This window comes from Pleurodeles waltl, chromosome 6 (assembly GCF_031143425.1).
Source record: "Pleurodeles waltl isolate 20211129_DDA chromosome 6, aPleWal1.hap1.20221129, whole genome shotgun sequence".
NCBI lineage: Eukaryota > Metazoa > Chordata > Amphibia > Caudata > Salamandridae > Pleurodeles > Pleurodeles waltl.
The window spans coordinates 302,629,405-302,647,915 of record NC_090445.1 but is presented as its reverse complement, the minus strand read 5'-3'; the positions used below and the strand labels follow the sequence as shown (position 1 = coordinate 302,647,915).

Below are 18,511 nucleotides of genomic sequence, written 5' to 3'. Positions count from 1 at the left end.
TGTCACCATATCATCAGACTAGGGCCCTCATTATGACATTGGCGGTAAATCCCACTTACTGCCACGCTGACTGCTGCCAACATACCGCTGCCACGGCAGATAGCCATTCACCATATTATAACACACACACACCAATCCGTCACTATTCAGCCACATACACAATTGTGCCAGCCCAAAGGTCAGTGATAAACTAGCGGTATCAAAACCCACACCTTTACACCAACAGAACTATGCCCATCACATTATGACCCATGAATCACCACAGTGGACATTAAATGGTGGTAAACCATTGGCGGTACATACCGCCGCACTCACAATGCACACACACAAACAAGCCAACACCACATTGGACAATTCAAACAACACACACCTGACACACATCCACACACCCACACCAGTATAAAACACACACCCACATTATCCACAACCCTTTATGACCTCAAACCATTGGCACAAGACAGACACCACGACCACAGACCAAACCAGAACCACACACTACCAACACCTATACACCACTCACGTACCCCACATTACAAACACCACCACATCCCACCCTACACACCCTCACCTACACAACACCTATGGCACCACAAAGACACCCCCGATTCTCAGAGGGGGAGCTATGGGTCATGGTGGAGGAAATCATCCGGGTAGAGCCGCAGCTATTTGGAGCACAGGTGCAGCAGATATTGATAGCTAGGAAGATGTCCCTATGGAGGAGAATGGTGGACAGGGTCAATGACGTGGGATAACACCCAAGAACCAGGGATGACATCAGGAAGAGGTAGAATGGCGTACGGGGAAGGTTCATTCCATTGCAGCAAGTCACCAACTCGCTGTATAGAGGACTGAAGGTGGCCCCCACCTCCTCCCCCACAACTAACAACATGGGAGGAGCAAGTCTTGCCAATCATGCATCCTAAGCGCCTGGCCGCAGTAGGAGGAGGACTGGACTCTGGTAAGTCAACCCTATACCACTACTTCCCCCCTACCTGCATGCCATCACATACCCCCACCCTCACCCTCACTCCAATTACTCCTCTACTTCCCACACACCCCACCATCACATCTCACTCATCCCAATGCCAATCCCTGCATGCCATACTGATGCATGGACACTCCTCACAGCTCTGCATGGACACCTATCACTAAAGCATGTACACTAGTGGGAATCAGTTATCCCACCACATACCAACGCACACAAGTGAAAACTGCCAGGGAAAATACAACCAAAGAGGGCAAGCCACAAGTGCACAATATGTAGGACACGGAAACAATAACACAGTATTTACATCCTCACAGGTACCCCAGCCAATGTCACCGAAGATGAGGTGCAGCAATATCCAGTTACCCCACAGAAGAGATCCACAGTGATGACAGCAACTCTGGACTTCAGGATCTGGAGGACCAACCTGGCCCATCAGGGACCTCTGGACAGTCGGTTCTCAAGCACAGTCACACACCACCACAGAGCCTTCCCCCATCAGGAAACACCACCACAGCACCCACCCAGCATACCCATACCTCTGTCCCCAGGACCCATCAATCAGCAGTGTGCCCACCTCTACAGGGACCCCAGGGCGCACCTCATACCCAAGTCAATCAGGGCTCTGGGATCAGTGGCAGTGGGCACATGGTTCAGGGGACAGAGGCACGATACAAAAGGGAAACTGGGAGGACAGCTGTGCGCCAGTGGAGGACAGGCCCAGGGAACCGACTCTCCAGGAGGCACTTGCAGAGTTCCTAGGAGCCTTTCAACATTCCCAGGACACGATGGGACAGATCCTGGACAATGTGGAGGAGAAGAGGCTGCAGAAGGGACAGTACCGGGGGATCAGGGAGGACTTGTAAGCCATCAGCACCACCCTGGTCTCCATAGCAGGGGTGCTGGCAGACATGGGCAATATTATGAGGGAGGCAGTCACACAACAGCAGACATCTGCCACTTGCTAGACATCAGACTTGCCTTCCACCTCCACTGCCGCTAGTGGACAGGAGGCCCGCCACAGGACCAAAAGGCCACCAGCACCCCTTCCCCTGCAGAAGGAGAACCACCCCACAAATGTTCCCTGCGATCCAGACTGAATCCATAGACTGTTTTCAAGACCCCCGCCAGCAAATGAGACTCTCCTGATTGCAACCCTAGTGTCTTACACAGTGACTCTGTCCACCTTGAACTGCCATTGCGCCCCTTCCTATGTGCCCTTGTACAATGCATCTGTGCTACAAATGGACTGGAACAATACCCTGGACTTTCCTCCATTATCACCCCATCCCGTTGCACTTGCCCCTCTTTTTTAATAAACACCCTCGGAAAAAATAGACATATGGAGTATAATACATTTTTCAAAAATGTATTCATTTAACCAGGTTCAAACAATACAATTCAACTGTACGGTAAATGAACATATGTTGATGACCTGTAGCTGGCTGCAGTGTTCAGACCAGGAACTATTGTGAGGCACCAACATCTGTAAAATGAATTGCCAAATGGTACAGTAAGTGGGCCTAGAGGTGGGAAATAACAGCATGCCAGTGCCACAGATAAAAAAAATAATTACAATGAAATGTGAAGTAACACTGTCTTGCTTGTGTGTCGTTGGGAGTACTGTCTGATGACTGCTGTTGTCCTCATCCTCTGACTCCTCATTCTCACTGTCCACAGGGTTCACTGCTCTCACATGGGCATCCCCAGCCTCCGCCTCCTGCAGAAAAGGCACATGGCATCCCAGGGCAAGGTTGTGCAGCATGCAGCATGCCACTATTATTTGGCAGACTTTCTTGGGTGAGTAGCACAGGGATCCATGTGTTAAATGGAGGCACCGGAACCTGGCCTTCAGGAGGTAGGTTCTTTAATCCTTCTGGTTTGCCCATGTGCCTCATTGTAACGTTCTTCTGCCCTTGTCCTGGCATTCATCACAGGGGTCAGAAGCCAAGATAGGTTGGGGTAACCAGAGTCACCTGCAAATATTGAGGGACGACATTTAGCCACACACTATCCCATATGACCCACACCATAGCCATACACCAACATATACTGGGTGGGGACCAGGGCTCACATATTGGCCACACCCTGTGCCTCTGTAGTTGGCCCATCACATTTGGAATGCTGTTATTCTTCAAGACAAAAGCATCATGCAGCGAACCAGGATACTTAGCCATGATGTAGGGGCTGTACTGGTCCGCCAAGCACACCAACTGTACATTCATAGAGTAGAAATTTTTATGATTTCTCTACACCTGTTCATTTTGACGGGGGCAAATGCAATATGTGTACCATCAACATCAACCCTATGGGTTACACTGGTCAATGATGATCTACACCGGTGGTGACGGTATGCACCGCCTCAAACGTGACCGCCATTTTCTATCTCATTCCTCACTTGCTACCTGACCTTCAACAGGAGAGGACCTACACTGCATATGCTGCTGTGACCTGTGTCTGGAACCTACCATGTCCCTTGTGACTGGGGAAAGGGCCGCTGCCTTCACTTCGAAGGAGTTGGAGAGACTGGTGGATGGGGTCCTACCCAAGTCCGGCTGCTGTATGGGCCTTCAGACTGTGGGCACAATGCATGTGGCATGAATGCATGGGGTGGTTTGTGTGAAGGCCTTGTGTAAGGGGGGGTAGGTGGATGTCCTCTGGACTGCATATTGGTTGTGTGCTGGGCCATGGGAGTGCAAATGGTGATGTGAAGGGGTATGGTGGGCCATAAGTGTAACAGACAGGACTGTCTGACTAATACTATTTTCCTGTGTGTATTGCCTCTGCAGGTCAGCGCCCATCAAAAGAAGGGTATATGGCGTGCCATCGCCAAGGAGGTGTGGACCCTGGGTGTCTAATGCAGGTGGAGCACCCACTGTAGGAAACAGTGGGAGGACCTGAGACGATAGGCACGCAAGATGGTGGAGGCCCAGCTGGGCATGGCCTCCCAATGAGGAAGGGGTGCCCGTCGAACCCTGACCCCTAGATGGCCCTCATACTCGCAGTGGCCTATCCTGAGCTGGATGGGCGCTTGAGGGCATCACAACAGCCAGAAGTGGGTGAGTACAGTTCCCATCATTACTACTAACGTCTGGTGGGTAGGTATCCGAGTGGTGGATGTGTGTCAGTGGGTGCACCTAGGACAGGCCTGGCATTGCAGCATAGGTCCCCTGGTGGCTAGGGTGCAAAACGGCAAATGTAGCTACTTAGCTCGTTACCATCCACTACTGGTCAGGGCTGCGTGGGTCCCAGGTGTGTTGCATTTGGCAGTGTTTGCCCCTCCCCATGCCTTGGTGGCTAGCAATATCACTGGTAGTGCAATGCAAAGTGCATAGGGCTGTTCCGTGTGGGTGAGGGTGCTGTGTACGCCAACTGTGGTGTTCGTGCAGCCATTCACCAAGTGCATCCTTTGTCTCTCCCCCACCACTTGTTTTGTCACCATTCCCTTATGTTCCTCAGCATCATCTGGCAGAGGAGCAAAGGCACCAGCGACGGAGGGAGCTGCATCCCACAGGACCCAGGAGGCATAGTCCACCGATGTTGAGGGCACCAGTGGGACAGAGGGCGAGGGGAGCACCATGGCGGAGACTGGAGTGGACAGTATAGGCACATATGCCTCCTCCGATGGAAGCTCCCTGGTGGTGGAGGACACCTCTGTGACCACCCCAGCTACAGGTACAGCCACTACCCCCATACCAGCACCGCCCTCCCAGCCTCCCCTGATCGAGTTGCCTGTGCCCTCACATTCAGGATTGTGGGCATCTCCTTCGCCCCAGACACCTCAGGCCCTGCTCCAGTGAGCCTGGCTGCCCTGAGTGAGGAGGCTATTAACCTCCTGAAATCCATCTCTGTAGGGAAGTCAACCATTGTGAATGCTATCCAGGGGCTGGCAGCCCAGATGCAACAGACTAATGCATTCCTGGAAGGCATTCCCACTGGATTGGCGGCCCAGCAGAGATCAATCCAGGCTCTGGCCTCCTCTCTGATGGCACCCATTGTCCCTGTTTCCACACTCCCCCCTCCAACTTTTTCTTCTCAATCCCATACTCCTCAACCCCAACCTATCCCAAGCACATGGGCAGATGAACATGCACACAAGACAACACAGAAGAGTGGTCCAGGCAAACACAAGCACCACACTTCATCCCACAGGCAGTCACACAAACATCATCCAGATACAGACATACCTACATCCACAATGTCCACTGTGTCCCCCTCCTCCTCCTCCTCCACCTCCCTTCCAGTTCAATCTAGACTCACAGCTGCATGCACTACACCATCATCAACTGCCAGCATCACCACCACACCTAGCGGAACACCCACCTCACTGGCAGACACCTCCACAACAGCAATGCTCACGTCTCCTGTGTCCTCTCCCACTGTGTCTGCCCCCTCCAAGGTACACAAACACAAGCACTCAGACACCGAACAGCCACCCACCTCACAACAGCATACAGGCCTTGCACCTGCTCCCAAAAGCAGCAGACAGACACCTCAAACAACCAATCCCTCTCCCTCCACTCCCATTACTTCTCCCTCTTCCCGCCCCATTGTCCCTAAAAAGCTTTTCCTTGCCCAACTTGACCTCTGCCCTACTCCCCTACTCCCCGTCCTGCACGTCTGGCCAAAGTGGCAAAAACCTAGCCAGGCACCTCAGCCACCCAGTCCATGGGCCCAGTGGTGGGAAAGGATCCAGGACTCACGTCCTGCGTGTTAAGGAGGCTGCACCAGGCAGCCTCAAGGAAAAGGAGTCTGCCTCAGCTGCTGCCAGGAGGAGCAAGGAGCCAGCACCATCAGGCAGAAAGGGCAAGGGGCCCAGCGCAGGAACTGTGAAGGGGCCCCCACCACCAACCATGGTTGGGCAGCCATCAGAGGCTGCAGGGGATGGGCAGGAGCCTCCCCCACCAGTAGCACCAGCACCGCCACCTCCAGTGAGCAGCCATCGCTGCCAGCGGACGGTATGTAATCCTGCCTCCATGGGCTGCTGTGTGGCCTGTCCCCTGCAAATCCAGTGGGTATGAAACCCACCTGAGAGACTGTGACCTTGCACACCCCAGGATCAAGAGCACAGGGCACGATGGCCCCTCCAGAATCAGTGGATAAGACACCCACCTACCCCAGCCTCCCCAGGATCAAGAGCACAGGGCACAATGCCCCCTCCAGAACCAGTGGGTAAGACACCCACCTACCCCAGCCTCCTCAGGATCAAGAGCAAAGGGCACGATGCCCTCTCCAGAACCAGTGGGTAAGACATCCACCTACCCCAGCCTCCCCAGGATCAAGAGCACAGGGTATGATGCCCCTTCCAGAACCAGTGGGTAAGACACCCACCTACCATAGCCTTCCCAGGATCAAGAGCACAGGGCATGATGCCCCCTCCGGAACCAGTAGGCAAATCACCCACTTGAGAAACTGTGGCCTTGCACTCCCCAGGAGCAAGCACAGGGCATGTTGCTCCCTCCAGAGCATGTGGGCAAATCACCCACTTGAATGACTGTGGCCTTACACTCCCCAGGAACAAACACAGGGCATGTTGCCCCCTTCAGAACCAGTGGTCAAGACACCCACTTGAGAGACTGTGGGCTTGCACTCCCCACGACTAAACACAGGACATGTTGCCCTCTCCAGAGCATGTGGCTAATCACCCACTTGAGAGAATTTGGTCTTGCACTCACCAGGACCATTCACAGGGCATGTTGCCCCCTCCAGAGCATGTGGGCAAATCACCCACTTGAGAGAATGTGGCCTTGCACTCCCCAAGACCATGCACAGGGCATGTTGCCCTCTCCAGATCCAGTGGTCCCCCTGAGGTGCCTGCCTATTTGCCAACTGATGCCCCTGCAGTGTTCTCTCTATGTTGATGCAGGTGACAAGTGGTTGTTCCCCTGTGTCTCCAATGGTGAGTCCTTTCACTTCTGTGCAGTTTTTCAGCCAGGCTTTTGATGTCATTGGTACCCCCTTGGAAAAGGTGGTGGATTGGCATGTCTTAATATGGTGGGCAAAACATTGACTTCCGTCTGGCTGTAGGCGGCTACCGCCGTGGTGCCTGTTGTTTCTGCCCTGGCGGTCAGTGTGGTAAAGTGGCTGTCTATCGGAGATCTATCTGCCATGATCATATTGGCAGTAATTACTGCCAACCTGTTGGCGGTATTACTGCCACTTTTACACCAACTGCCAGGGTTGTAATAAGGGCCTAAGTGATTTTATTAAATGAAGGCACAGCAATCACTTTAAACTAAGATGTCCACACTATGGCCCTCATTACAACCCTGGCGGTCGGTGTTAAAGCGGCGGTAATACCACAAACAGTCCGGCGGAGAAAAAAATGGGATTACGACCATGGCGGAAACCGCCAACATAGCCAGCCACTTTAACACTCCGACCACCACGGCGGTACAAACAAACAGCACGGCGGACACCGCCAACAGACAGGCAGAAGACAGTGTACCGCCCACCCTATCAAAACAGGCCTATCCACCACCTTTTCAGGGGCGGAACCAACGCAAACAAAAACATGGCGGAAACAGTACACATAAGGGAAAACACTCACCTTTCCACACCCCACGCAGAACCAGGACGCCATGAAGCCCGAATTTCAGATACTGCTGATGATGGTCTTCCTGCTCCTCTATCAGGAGCTCCAATGGCGGCGGCGACAACCATGGTGAGTACTGCAGCTACAACACAGGGGAGGGGGGAGGGAAAAGAGAATGACACGCAACACCCCCACCCACAACACCATACACAAAAATAAATGCCGCAACATTACATATACACCCCCCACCCACAGGAAGAACGCAAAGGCGAAAGGGATTGATTTGAACGAATGTAATCATGTGAAATATCATTAGCAAAATTCTAAATCCAGTATATACAATTATGTACACAAGTCCGGATAGTGCACCAGTCATTGTCCGTGGACTACTGGGCCTAAAATGCATGGGCAAGGCCCACACATGATACCTGACTCCAAACGGAGAGAACACTGGAGGGGCATCAGATAGAAAATATACAGGCACCTCAGGGGGATGGGGAGGGGGGCACCTCAGCCTGATGAACGCACGACGCCACTGCTTCACAAGGGGGCTCCATGCCCACAGTTTGGTCCTGCGGGGTGCAAAGCCACAGTCTCTCAAGTCTTTCCAGTGGGTGGTTTGCCCACTGTTCAATCCTGGGGAGTGCAAAGCCACAGTCTCTCAAGTCTCTACAGTAGGTGGTTTGGCCACTGCTTGGTCCTGAGGAGTGCAAAGCCACAGTCTCTCAAGTGGATGTCAATCTCCACTGGTTCTGGAGGGGGCTTTGTGCCCAGAGTGCTTCATCCTGCCAAGGACTGAGGTAGTGGATGTCAATCTTCACTGGTTCTGGAGGGGGCTTTGTGCCCAGAGTGCTTCATTCTGCCAAGGACTGAGGTAGTGGATGCCTTTCTCCACTGGTTTTGGAGAGGGCTTTGTGTCCGGAGTGCTTCATCCTGCCAAAGACTGAGGTAGTGGATGTCAATCTCCACTGGTTCTGGAGGGGGCTTTGTGCCCAGAGTGCTTCTTCCTGCCAAAGACTGAGGTAGTGGATCTCAATCTCCACTGTTTCTGGAGGGGGCTTTGTGCCCAGAGTGCTTTATCCTGCCAAGGACTGAGGTAGTGGATGTCAATCTCCACTGGTTCTGGAGGGGGCTTTGTGCCCAGAGTGCTTCATCCTGCTTGTGGCGGCCTCAGTAGCGTCAGAGCTTTTGGCAGTCATTGGCCTGCGATGCTTGTGGCGGCGGTGTCTTTGGCAGCGGTGCTTGTGGCGGCGGTGTCCTTGGCAGCTGTGCTTGAGGCGGCGGTATCTTTGCCAGCGGTGCTTGTGGCGGCGGTGTCCTTGGCAGCTGTGCTTGTGGCGGCGGTGTGGTTCAGCTGCTGGCGGTCCTGTCTGTGGCAGTGGGGCTGCTGGCGGTCACCTCCTGGGCAACGGGGCTGCTGCTGGAGGTCCTGTCTGGGGCAGAGGGGCTGCTGGCGGTCGCCTCCTGGGCAGCGGGGCTGCTGCTGGTGGTCCTGTCTGGGGCAGTGGGGTTTTCTGGCGGTCACCTCCTGGGCAGCGGGCTGATGGCGGTCTTCTCCGCAGTGCTGATCTTCCCAGACTTGCCGGTTTTCTTGTGCCCCTTCCCCACCTTGGGAGGTGTCGCAGCTGACTCCACAATCCCAACTGTACCCCTGGGAGCGACTTTGGTGGCTGGTGTCTTCCCCCTCTCCCGCCGGGCACTAACCAACTTTTGATGCTTGACAGTTGGGGGACTGTCCGTGCTGTGGCTCCTTGCCACACTGGCTGCCCTGCTGCCTGGTGCACTCCATAATCCGGTGACTACTGGCACCACTGGTCCCGCCGATATTTTGGCTGAGGTGCTAGGTTGGGACCCGGAGAGTCGGGCCCTAGGAGACTGACGGGGTGGGGGAGGTGAGGGAAAGAGGTCAAGAGTGGCCAGGAAAAGTTTCGTAGGAACACTGGGAAGGGTAGATGACGGGGTTTGGGAGTGGAGGAAGAGGTAGTGTTTGTAGGAGGTGTACGTTTGGTGACTTTGGGTGAAGGTGCATATGCTGGAGGCTGTCGTGAGGTGGATGGCTGTTTGGTGGGTGTGTGGCTGCGTTTGTGTACCTTTGGAGGTGGCCTCACGGACACACTGGGAGAGGACACAGGGGATGTGTGAATGATAGTGGGGGTGGTGACTGCACATGAGCGGGTTGTGGTGGTGGGTCTGCTGGTGATGGACGTAGTGGCTGAAGATGTAGTGCATGCAGGTGTGAGTGGAGACGAGACAGGGAGGGAGGAGGGAGACGAGGAGGAGGGGGACACAGTGGAGGCAGTGGATGTTGGTATGTCTGCATGTGTCTGATGCTTGCGTGAGTGCCTGTGGGATGTGTGGTGCTTATGTTTGCCTGAGCTTCCTTTGTGTGTTGAGGTGTGTGCATGCTGCTCTGATGGTGTGCTTTGGATAGGCTGAGGTACAGGGGTGTGGGTCTGGGTGGAGGAAGTTGGAGGGGAGAGGCTAGAGACAGGGACAATGGCTGCCATCAGTGCTGAAGCCAGAGTCTGAAAAGCTCCCTGAAGGGCTGCCTGACCAGAATGAATGCCCTCCAGGAATGCATTGGTTTGTTGCAGCTGCCTCTCTACACCCTGGATGGCATTCAAAATGGTAGACTGCCCAACAGTGAGGGACCTTAGGAGGTCAATGGCCTCCTCACTGAGGGCAGCAGGGGTGACAGGGGCAGGGGATGAGGTGCCTGGGGCGAAGGTGATGCCCACCCTCCTGGGTGAGCAGGCACGGGGCAAAGGCGGAGGGGCTGCTGGGAGGGCGGTGCTGGAGGGGGGGTGGTGGCTGTACCTGTAGATGCGGGGGGCACTGATGGGCCCGCCAACGCAAGGGAGCTCCCATCAGAGGAGGAGTCCGTATTGCTGGTGTCAGCTCCTGTCCCCGCCTTGGAGCTCCCCTCACCCTCCGTCCCACTGGTGAATTCGGAGTCCGTAGTCTCGCCCTCCAGGGCCATGTGGGATGCAGCTCCCTCCTGTTCCGGTGCCACTGCTCCTCCGCCTGATGATGCTAATGCACACAAGTACAGGGAGACCACAAAAAGGGGGGGGAGACAGAAGAAAGACATGTTGAGTGCATGCAATACCGCTACCGTTGGCGGACACTACAGACACAGAAGCCCCCTGCACTACGCCACGCACTTGGGATCCACTATTCAATCCCAGGGACATGGTTTACAAGGCTATGGCTGATTTCTGCACACATGGATGTCACAGGAGCCTCACTAGGTGTAGTTGGCTTAACTAGCAAACTCGCCCTGGCCTCCTCCCCCACCCAGACACCTACAATGCGTGCTGAATCAGCTGAATGAGAGTGTACTCACCCCCTTGTTGCTGCTGTGATGCCCTCAAGCGCCCATCCAACTCCGGGTACACCACCGCCAGGATCCTGAACATCAGGGAGGTCATTGTGCGACGGGCACCCCTCCCACGGTGAGAGGCCATCCCCAGCTGGGCCTCTGCCGACTTCTTGCTCCAGCGGCGAATGTCCTCCCATCTTTTACGGCAGTGGGTACTCCGTCTGTGGTAGACCCCCAGGGTCCTGAAGTCCTTGGCAATGGCACGCCGAATATCCTTCTTCTGTTGGGCGCTGACCTACAGGAATTGTACAGGGAAAAAAGAGAAGTTATTACCAACTGCACCGTCACAGTCATTGGCCCGCATCCCTACCCTTGCCATGTGGCACATGCACTCACCGTTGTTTCATGCACGCCTCATTCTCCCCCCCCCGTCTTTCATCCACACCACTCCACACAGGAATTGCCCATACAGCATGCTCCCAGTGTACTTACATGTTTGTCTGGAGGATGGTAGATTAGCGTGTACTGGGGGAGGACCCCATCCACGAGTTTCTCCAACTCCTCCGTGCTGAAGGCAGGGGGCCTTTCCCCAGACGCACGAGCCATTGTCTCTTCCAGACAGAGGTCACAGCAGCACTTGCAGTGTAGGTCCTCTCCTGTCGAAGATCAGGTATTGAGTGATTGAACAGATAGAAAATGGCGGTCACCTCCGTGGTGGTGCGTACCGTCACCGCCGGTGTACATCGTCATTGGCTCCTGGGACCCATAGGGTCCAATGTTAACCAATGCAGAATTGCATCGCGGTCTTCGACCGCCTACTGCGACGGTGTACAGCGCCAGCGCAGTTACCTCATATCCCATTGTCCCACTTTACAGGTCAGGCAGCCGCCATTTCAGGGGCCCACATGGCTTTATTTTTAACTGCGTCACACATACCTAGGCCTTGGCTCAGCACTCATACAGGCAAATCTTGGGTTATGAAGTTTTCTGAGTAAGATGTGTTTACGTACCTCAGAGTTGGTTGACTCTGTGCTCGCTGTTCTCCTCCATAGGCACCGTCCGCTGTGGCATGTGAGGAGATGGCGGCATCCTCCGGTGTACAGACCACTGGTGGACCTGTCGAAAATGGAGGAAAGACATGTGATCATCACCTACAGGCTTGATCGTGCCCCAATCCTGGAACTGTGTGCCCAGTTGGAGACAGACCTGATGTCAGCTATCCGCCATCCCACAGGAATCCCCCCTCAAGTGCAGGTGCTGTCAGTACTCCATTTCCTTGCAAGTGGGTCATTTCAAACAACAGTGGCCATAGCATCAGGGATGTCCCAGCCTATGTTTTCCAACGTGTTGTCCAGATTGTTGTCTGCCCTGCTGAAACACATGAGGAGCTACATCGCTTTCCCCCACGTGGAGGATTTGCCTACAGTGAAAGGTGACTTCTATGCCCTGGGTCATATCCTCAACATCATAGGTGCCATTGATGGGACACATGAGGCCTTGGTCCCCCCGGCAGCGGTGAACAAGTGTACAGAAACCGGAATAGTTACCATTCGATGAATGTGCAGATGGTGTGTTTGGCAGACCAGTACATCTTCCAGGTTAATGCCAAATTCCCTGGCTCAGTGCATGACGCTTACATCCTGCGGAATAGCAGCATCCATTATGTGATGGGGCAACTCCAGAGGCACCGTGTGTGGCTATTAGGTGAGCACCTGTAACCAAATCAGTGGGAATAGCTGTCTTGGGATATCCCTAAGAGTTAGTGTGTGTCTGACACTTGTCCCTCGCCATTTGCAGGTGACTCTGGTTACCCCAACCTGTCATGGCTACTGACCCCAGTGAGGAATCCCAGAACAAGGGCAGAGGAACGCTACAATGAGGCACATGGGCGAACTTGGAGGATTATAGAGCGGTCCTTCAGCCTCCTGAAGGCCAGGTTCCGGTGCCTCCATATGACAGGTGGTTCCCTATTCTACTCACCAAAGAAGGTGTGCCAGATCATCGTGGCCTGCTGTATGCTTCACAACTTGGCTTTACGATGACAGGTGCCTTTTCTGCAAGAGGATGGTCCAGATGGAGGTGTTGTAGCAGCTGTGGAGCCTGTGGAAAGTGAAAATGAGGAAGCAGAAGAAGAGGACATCGACAACAGGAATTCGGTGATTCTGCAATACTTCCAGTGAGACACAGGTAAGAAGACAAACCTGCCTGCTACATATACTTTAACACTACTACCTCTCTACTGTCTGTCCTTATCACCCAGTGTATGGTCACTGAGTTTTCACTTTCCCTTACGATTTCTCAGATGTGGCTCCCACTGTGTGACATCTGCTTTGTTTCCTCAAGGACTAGAGCTGTGTGACATAGGTATGTTGACATTACATTTGAAAGAGCATTTTGCCACTGTAATTGCTAATACAGTACATTAATTCGAAATCACAGACAGACTCAAAATTGTTTTGTGCTTTAAGGGTCTTTATTTAAGTGCTCAGTATTGGAGGGGGTAGTAAAATGGTGAGGGGTGATGGTGGAGGAATGTCCATGGCAGAGTCCAGTCTATTAGTCTCACAGGTGCATTGTCCAAAGGGGCATAGGAAGTGGAGCTGGGGCAGTTTGAGGATGGACAGGGTGACAAGGAGGGACAAAAGGATGACAATCAGGGTGGTCTCATTTCTTGGCGGGGGTCTTGGCATCGTTCTCTGTCTTTGTCCTGGATGGCAGGGACCATTTGCGGGGTGGTTCTCCATCTGCAGGGGGTGGGGTGCTGGTGTGGTGGTCCTGTGGCGGTGACTCCTGTCCACTAGCGCCGGAGGAGGTGGTGGGCAGTTCATCGTCCAGGCTAGTGTCAGGGGCCCCTTATTGTGCCACAGTGTCCCTCCTGGTGTTGAGGACTTCCTTCAGCACCCCTACCATGGTGCCCAGGGTGGAATTGATGGATTTGAGTTCCTCCCTGAAGCCCAAATACTGTTTCTCCTGCAGCCGCTGGGTCTCCTGAAACCTGGCCAGTACCGTTGCCATCGTCTCCTGGGATTGATGGTAGGCTCCCATGATGTTGGAGAGTGCCTCGTGGAGAGTGGGTTCCCTTGGCCTGTCCTCCCCCGTCGCAAAGCAGCCCTCCCAGTTCCCCTGTTTCCCTGGGCCTCTGTCCCCTGAACCGTGTGCCCACTACCACTGCCCCCAGGTCACTGGTGTTGTTGGGGTGGTGGGTTAGCCTGGGTTCCCTGTAGTGGTGGACACACTGCTGATTGACGTGTCCTGGGGACAGAGGTATGGGCCCGCTGGGTGGGTGCTGTGCTGGTGTTTCCTGAGGGGGGAGGCTCTGTGGTGGCATGTGACTGTGTCAGGGGAACCTCCTGTCCCGAGGTCCCAGATGGGCCAGGCTGGTCATCTAGATCCAGTTGGACAGAGCTGCTGTCATCACTGTGGGCCTCTTCTGTTGGTGGTGTGGACATGTCTGGACCCTCCTGTCCGATGACGTTGGGTAGGGGTCCTGCAGGGGTGGAAAAGCATGATTATTGCATATGTGTGTGCCATCATGTGCAATGGGTGGGTGCCCATGTACCCCAGTGCTTGTAGTCTTGTGTGGGACCTTGTGTGATGATGGTTTAGGGGGGTGTATGGGTATGTGCAGTGGCCATGCTTTGGTGATGGGTGTCCATGCTTTGTTGTGCATGCAGGGCTTGGTGTTGGGATGGGTGGTTTGTGATATTGGGACATTTGTGAGGAGTTGTAGTGATGGGGGTGAGGGTGGGGTTATGTGATGGCATGCAGGTAGGGTGGGGGATATAGTAGTAAAGATTTGACTTACCAGAGTCATTCCTCCAGCTACTCCTGCGAGGCCCTCAGGATGCAAAATAGCAAAGACTTGATCCTCCTGTGTTGTTAGGTGTGGGGGAAGAGGTGAGGGTCCACCGCCAGTCCTCTGAACCACGATGTGGTGTCTTAAGACCACAGAATGCACCTTCCCCGTAGGTTGTTCCACCTCTTCCTGATGTTATCCCTATTTCTTGGGTGCTGTCTCACTGCGTTGACCCTGTCCACAATTATTCGCCATAGCTCCATCTTCCTAGCTATGGAGGTGTGCTGCACCTGTGCTCCAAACAGCTGTGGCTCTACCCGGATGATTTCCTCCACCCTGACCCTGAGCTCCTCCTCAGAAAACCTGGGGTGTCTTTGTCGTGCCATGGGGTGATGTGGGTGATGTGTGGGTTGGTGTGTGTTGTGATGTGTGGGGTGATGGTGTTGAGTGCCTGTGGATGCTTGTTTGTAGATTGTGATGTCTCTATGTGGCCTTCAGTCGCAGTTGTTGTCGTAGGGGATTGTGGGTGATGTGGGTGTGTGTTTTATATTGTATTGGGTGTGTGGGAGTGCTGTGTGTATGTGTATCAGGTGTGTGCATTTCAAATTGTCCAATGAGGATGTATTTTGTATGTGTGTGTGTATTTTGAGCGGGGCGGTGTGTACCGCCAGTGGAATACCGTGGTTGAAAGACCGCCGCATGGATTCGTGGGTCTTGATAGTGTGGGCGTATTCCTGTTGGCGTGACGGTGGAGGTTTTGTTATTTCCAGTTTATCACTGACCTTTGGTGTAGCGGAGTTGTGTGGGTGTTTAAATTTTGGTGGATTCCGAGCTGTGGGTCATAATGACCGTGGAGGAATTCCACGGCCGGGCGGTGTGTTGGCGGTCTTCTGCACGGAGGTAAGTGACTTTTACCGCCAATGTTGTAATGACCCCCTCTGACCTGAATTGTGCTGCCTTCATCATTCATGTGTATGGGTGTATATATATATATATAAATGTATATATATATATATATATATATATATATATATAGATAGATAGATAGATAGATAGATAGATAGATAGAGATAGATAGATAGATAGATAGATAGATATACACACACATACATATTTAAATATATATATATATATATATATTATATATATATACATATATATATATATATATATATATATATATATATATATATATCAAAACAATTTCCTTTCAGGGTTAGAGCGACGCATATACATATATATATATATATATATATATATATATATATATATATATATGTTTATCAGTCTGCAACCAAACAATTAAAATGCGCTCACTCAGAAGGCAGTGAAACACGTTTAACTCTGAACCCATGAACACAGGCACACAGAAGCATTTTGGACATCTCCATGGCCTTGATCACTTTCAGATAGTAGTTGTGTACACCATATATAGAACCATGAACATAGTGAAAGTCATAAACATAAACAAATTACCACTCTGGTGAACAGGTCCTATAACAATGACTGAGCATGTTTTAATTGTTTGCTTACAGACTGATGTATCTTAGCTGGCATGATAAACATAACTATAAATATAACTATAACTGCTGAATTTCTATGGTTTTGTATGGGTAAAACGTCAACCTGAAGATAAGGTTCCTGTAAACTTTTTTTTTTTTTTTATTGATCATCTTAATATTTGTGTGAGATTGTGGCAAGCCAGTCAGGGCCTTGCGTTTCCCTAGGATCCAAGGAGGATCCGAGGGAGATCCAAGTACCCACAGATAGGCTGAAAATAAATGCCAATTTTCTATGTGTTCTATGGGGTCAGGATACCTGTATCCTGACCCCTTATACATTTTTGCCCTTTTTGTTTCCACCGCCATGTAATGTGGGAAACAAAAAGGCAGCTGCAACTTTTCTATCATGGTTGCAACCAGCCAATCAGGGTCTTGCTTTTCCTCTGAATCTGCAGAGGAGCTGAGGATGATCGGAGGAGGATCCAAGGAGGATCCACGTCCCTATATGTACAAATTTGGTTTTGAATTAATAACTAGAAAACTACTGAATAGATTTACACTAAATAACCATCATTCTGCCATGTTTGCTGTAATTCCATCCAGTGGTTTCAGGGTTATAGCTATTAAAAATTCTCATGGAACAATGAATGGGGAAAATGCATTTTGGCACTCCCCTTTTTTCTCGGCCCCTGCTTGACGGATCACCCGGAAACTTTCCAGACTGCACCTGGGGTGAGGTATGTTGTTTTATGCAAAACTTCATGAAGTTTCATAAAACAGCACCAAAGTTATTAGCAAAACAAAAAAACTGTTTTTCCATTGTGGTGACAGCCACTAGAGGAAAAAAGCTAGAGTATCTTCTCAGTCAAACTTTAAAGTGTCTATAATTTCTTAAACTGATGCATGGGGTGGAGCAGGCATGATGGTGAGGAAACTACAGTTAGACAGGAGGAAAACTACTTATAAGCTGGTCACATTTGCTTCATTTATCTTTAACAACTGTCTCTTTTTTTTTACTTACTATTTGTTTCAGTACATACTGGAAGCTTAAGTGTCATCACACAAGAGATGGATAACCAGAGCACTGTGGCAAGTTTCATCTTTGAGGGATTCTCCATCCCGCCGGATCTACAGAGTGCCCTCTTCCTGCTGTTCCTTGTGGACTACCTATTAACAGTAGCTGGAAATGTTGCCATAGTCACTATTATTAGGGTGAATCTTCATCTCCACACACCAATGTACTTCTTACTCAGCAACCTTTCGTTTTTGGAAATCTGGTATACAACAACCACCATTCCCAATATGTTGATATGCCTCTTGCAAGATATAAGAAGAATCTCCTTCATTGGCTGCTTCTTCCAATTCTACTTCCTGTTCTCTCTGGGTACAACAGAGTATTTCCTCCTCACTCTAATGGGATATGACAGATGCCTGGCAATATGCAAGCCTTTGCACTATCACAAGCTCATGAGTAACCAAGTTTGTCAAATATTAACATTGTCTTGCTGGGTTGCTGGATTCCTCTGGTTTTTAGCCCCTATTACTCTAATCTCACGGCTGCCATTTTGTGGTCCAAACATTATCAAGCATTTTCTCTGTGACCGAGGCCCACTGATGGCCCTTTCTTGCAAACATGATCTTATCACTGAGATTAATTTCTTTGTCTTTAGCACAGTGCTGAGCCTTGCTACTTTTCTATTCATTTTAGTGACCTACATGTATATCATATACACTATTGTAAGAATGCCATCTGCTGCAGGACGCCAAAAAGCATTCTCCACCTGTGCGTCACACCTTATTGTGGTGTCCCTATTCTTTGGATCAGTTATGTTCATGTACCTAAGGCCTGCAGGTAAGCATTCTCTCTCACAGGACAAAGTAGTGGCCTTGCTCTATACTGTGGTAACACCCCTACTAAACCCTCTGATATACACGCTGCGCAACAAAGAGGTTAAAGAAGCCCTGACCAAGATGATGTTCAAGCAATAGTTGTATTGGCCTTTGTACAAAACCTTTCCAAATACTTGAGATGCCCTATTTAACCTTGGCAATGTTACTGCTTTTGATAAATATAGCAAGCCCTCACTAGCTGGAAGGATGCACGAAGATCGGCTGATTGAAGCCGACAAACCAGGTCCTAAGTAGATTGATGGAATGATTAAATGGTATTCTATCTATGAGAAAGCCCTAGCTCTCATAAACCTAGTAACCTGTCTAATCTAAATAATGCATAACCAACAAATTACTGTGTCTATCTGGTCAATCAGTGGCCATTATATCACATTTGACTCCTGGTAATTCTCGGTGGAGCTTATTGTTTGAGCATTACTTTCTAATCAAATTCAGACAATCATATCCTTCCTCAAGCAGT

The 18,511-nt window shown here is 51.4% G+C and overlaps 1 protein-coding gene across 1 annotated transcript; it reads left to right on the top strand.

Annotated features, from left to right (window-relative positions):
* The first annotated feature begins 4,563 nt into the window (after window positions 1–4,563).
* On the top strand, window positions 4,564–18,129 carry LOC138301538 (olfactory receptor 6F1-like). Its single transcript, XM_069242055.1, has 2 exons — window positions 4,564–4,660; window positions 17,174–18,129. The coding sequence occupies exons 1-2, from the start codon at window positions 4,564–4,566 to the stop codon at window positions 18,127–18,129; spliced, it is 1,053 nt and encodes a 350-aa protein (XP_069098156.1).
* The last annotated feature ends 382 nt before the right edge of the window (window positions 18,130–18,511 follow it).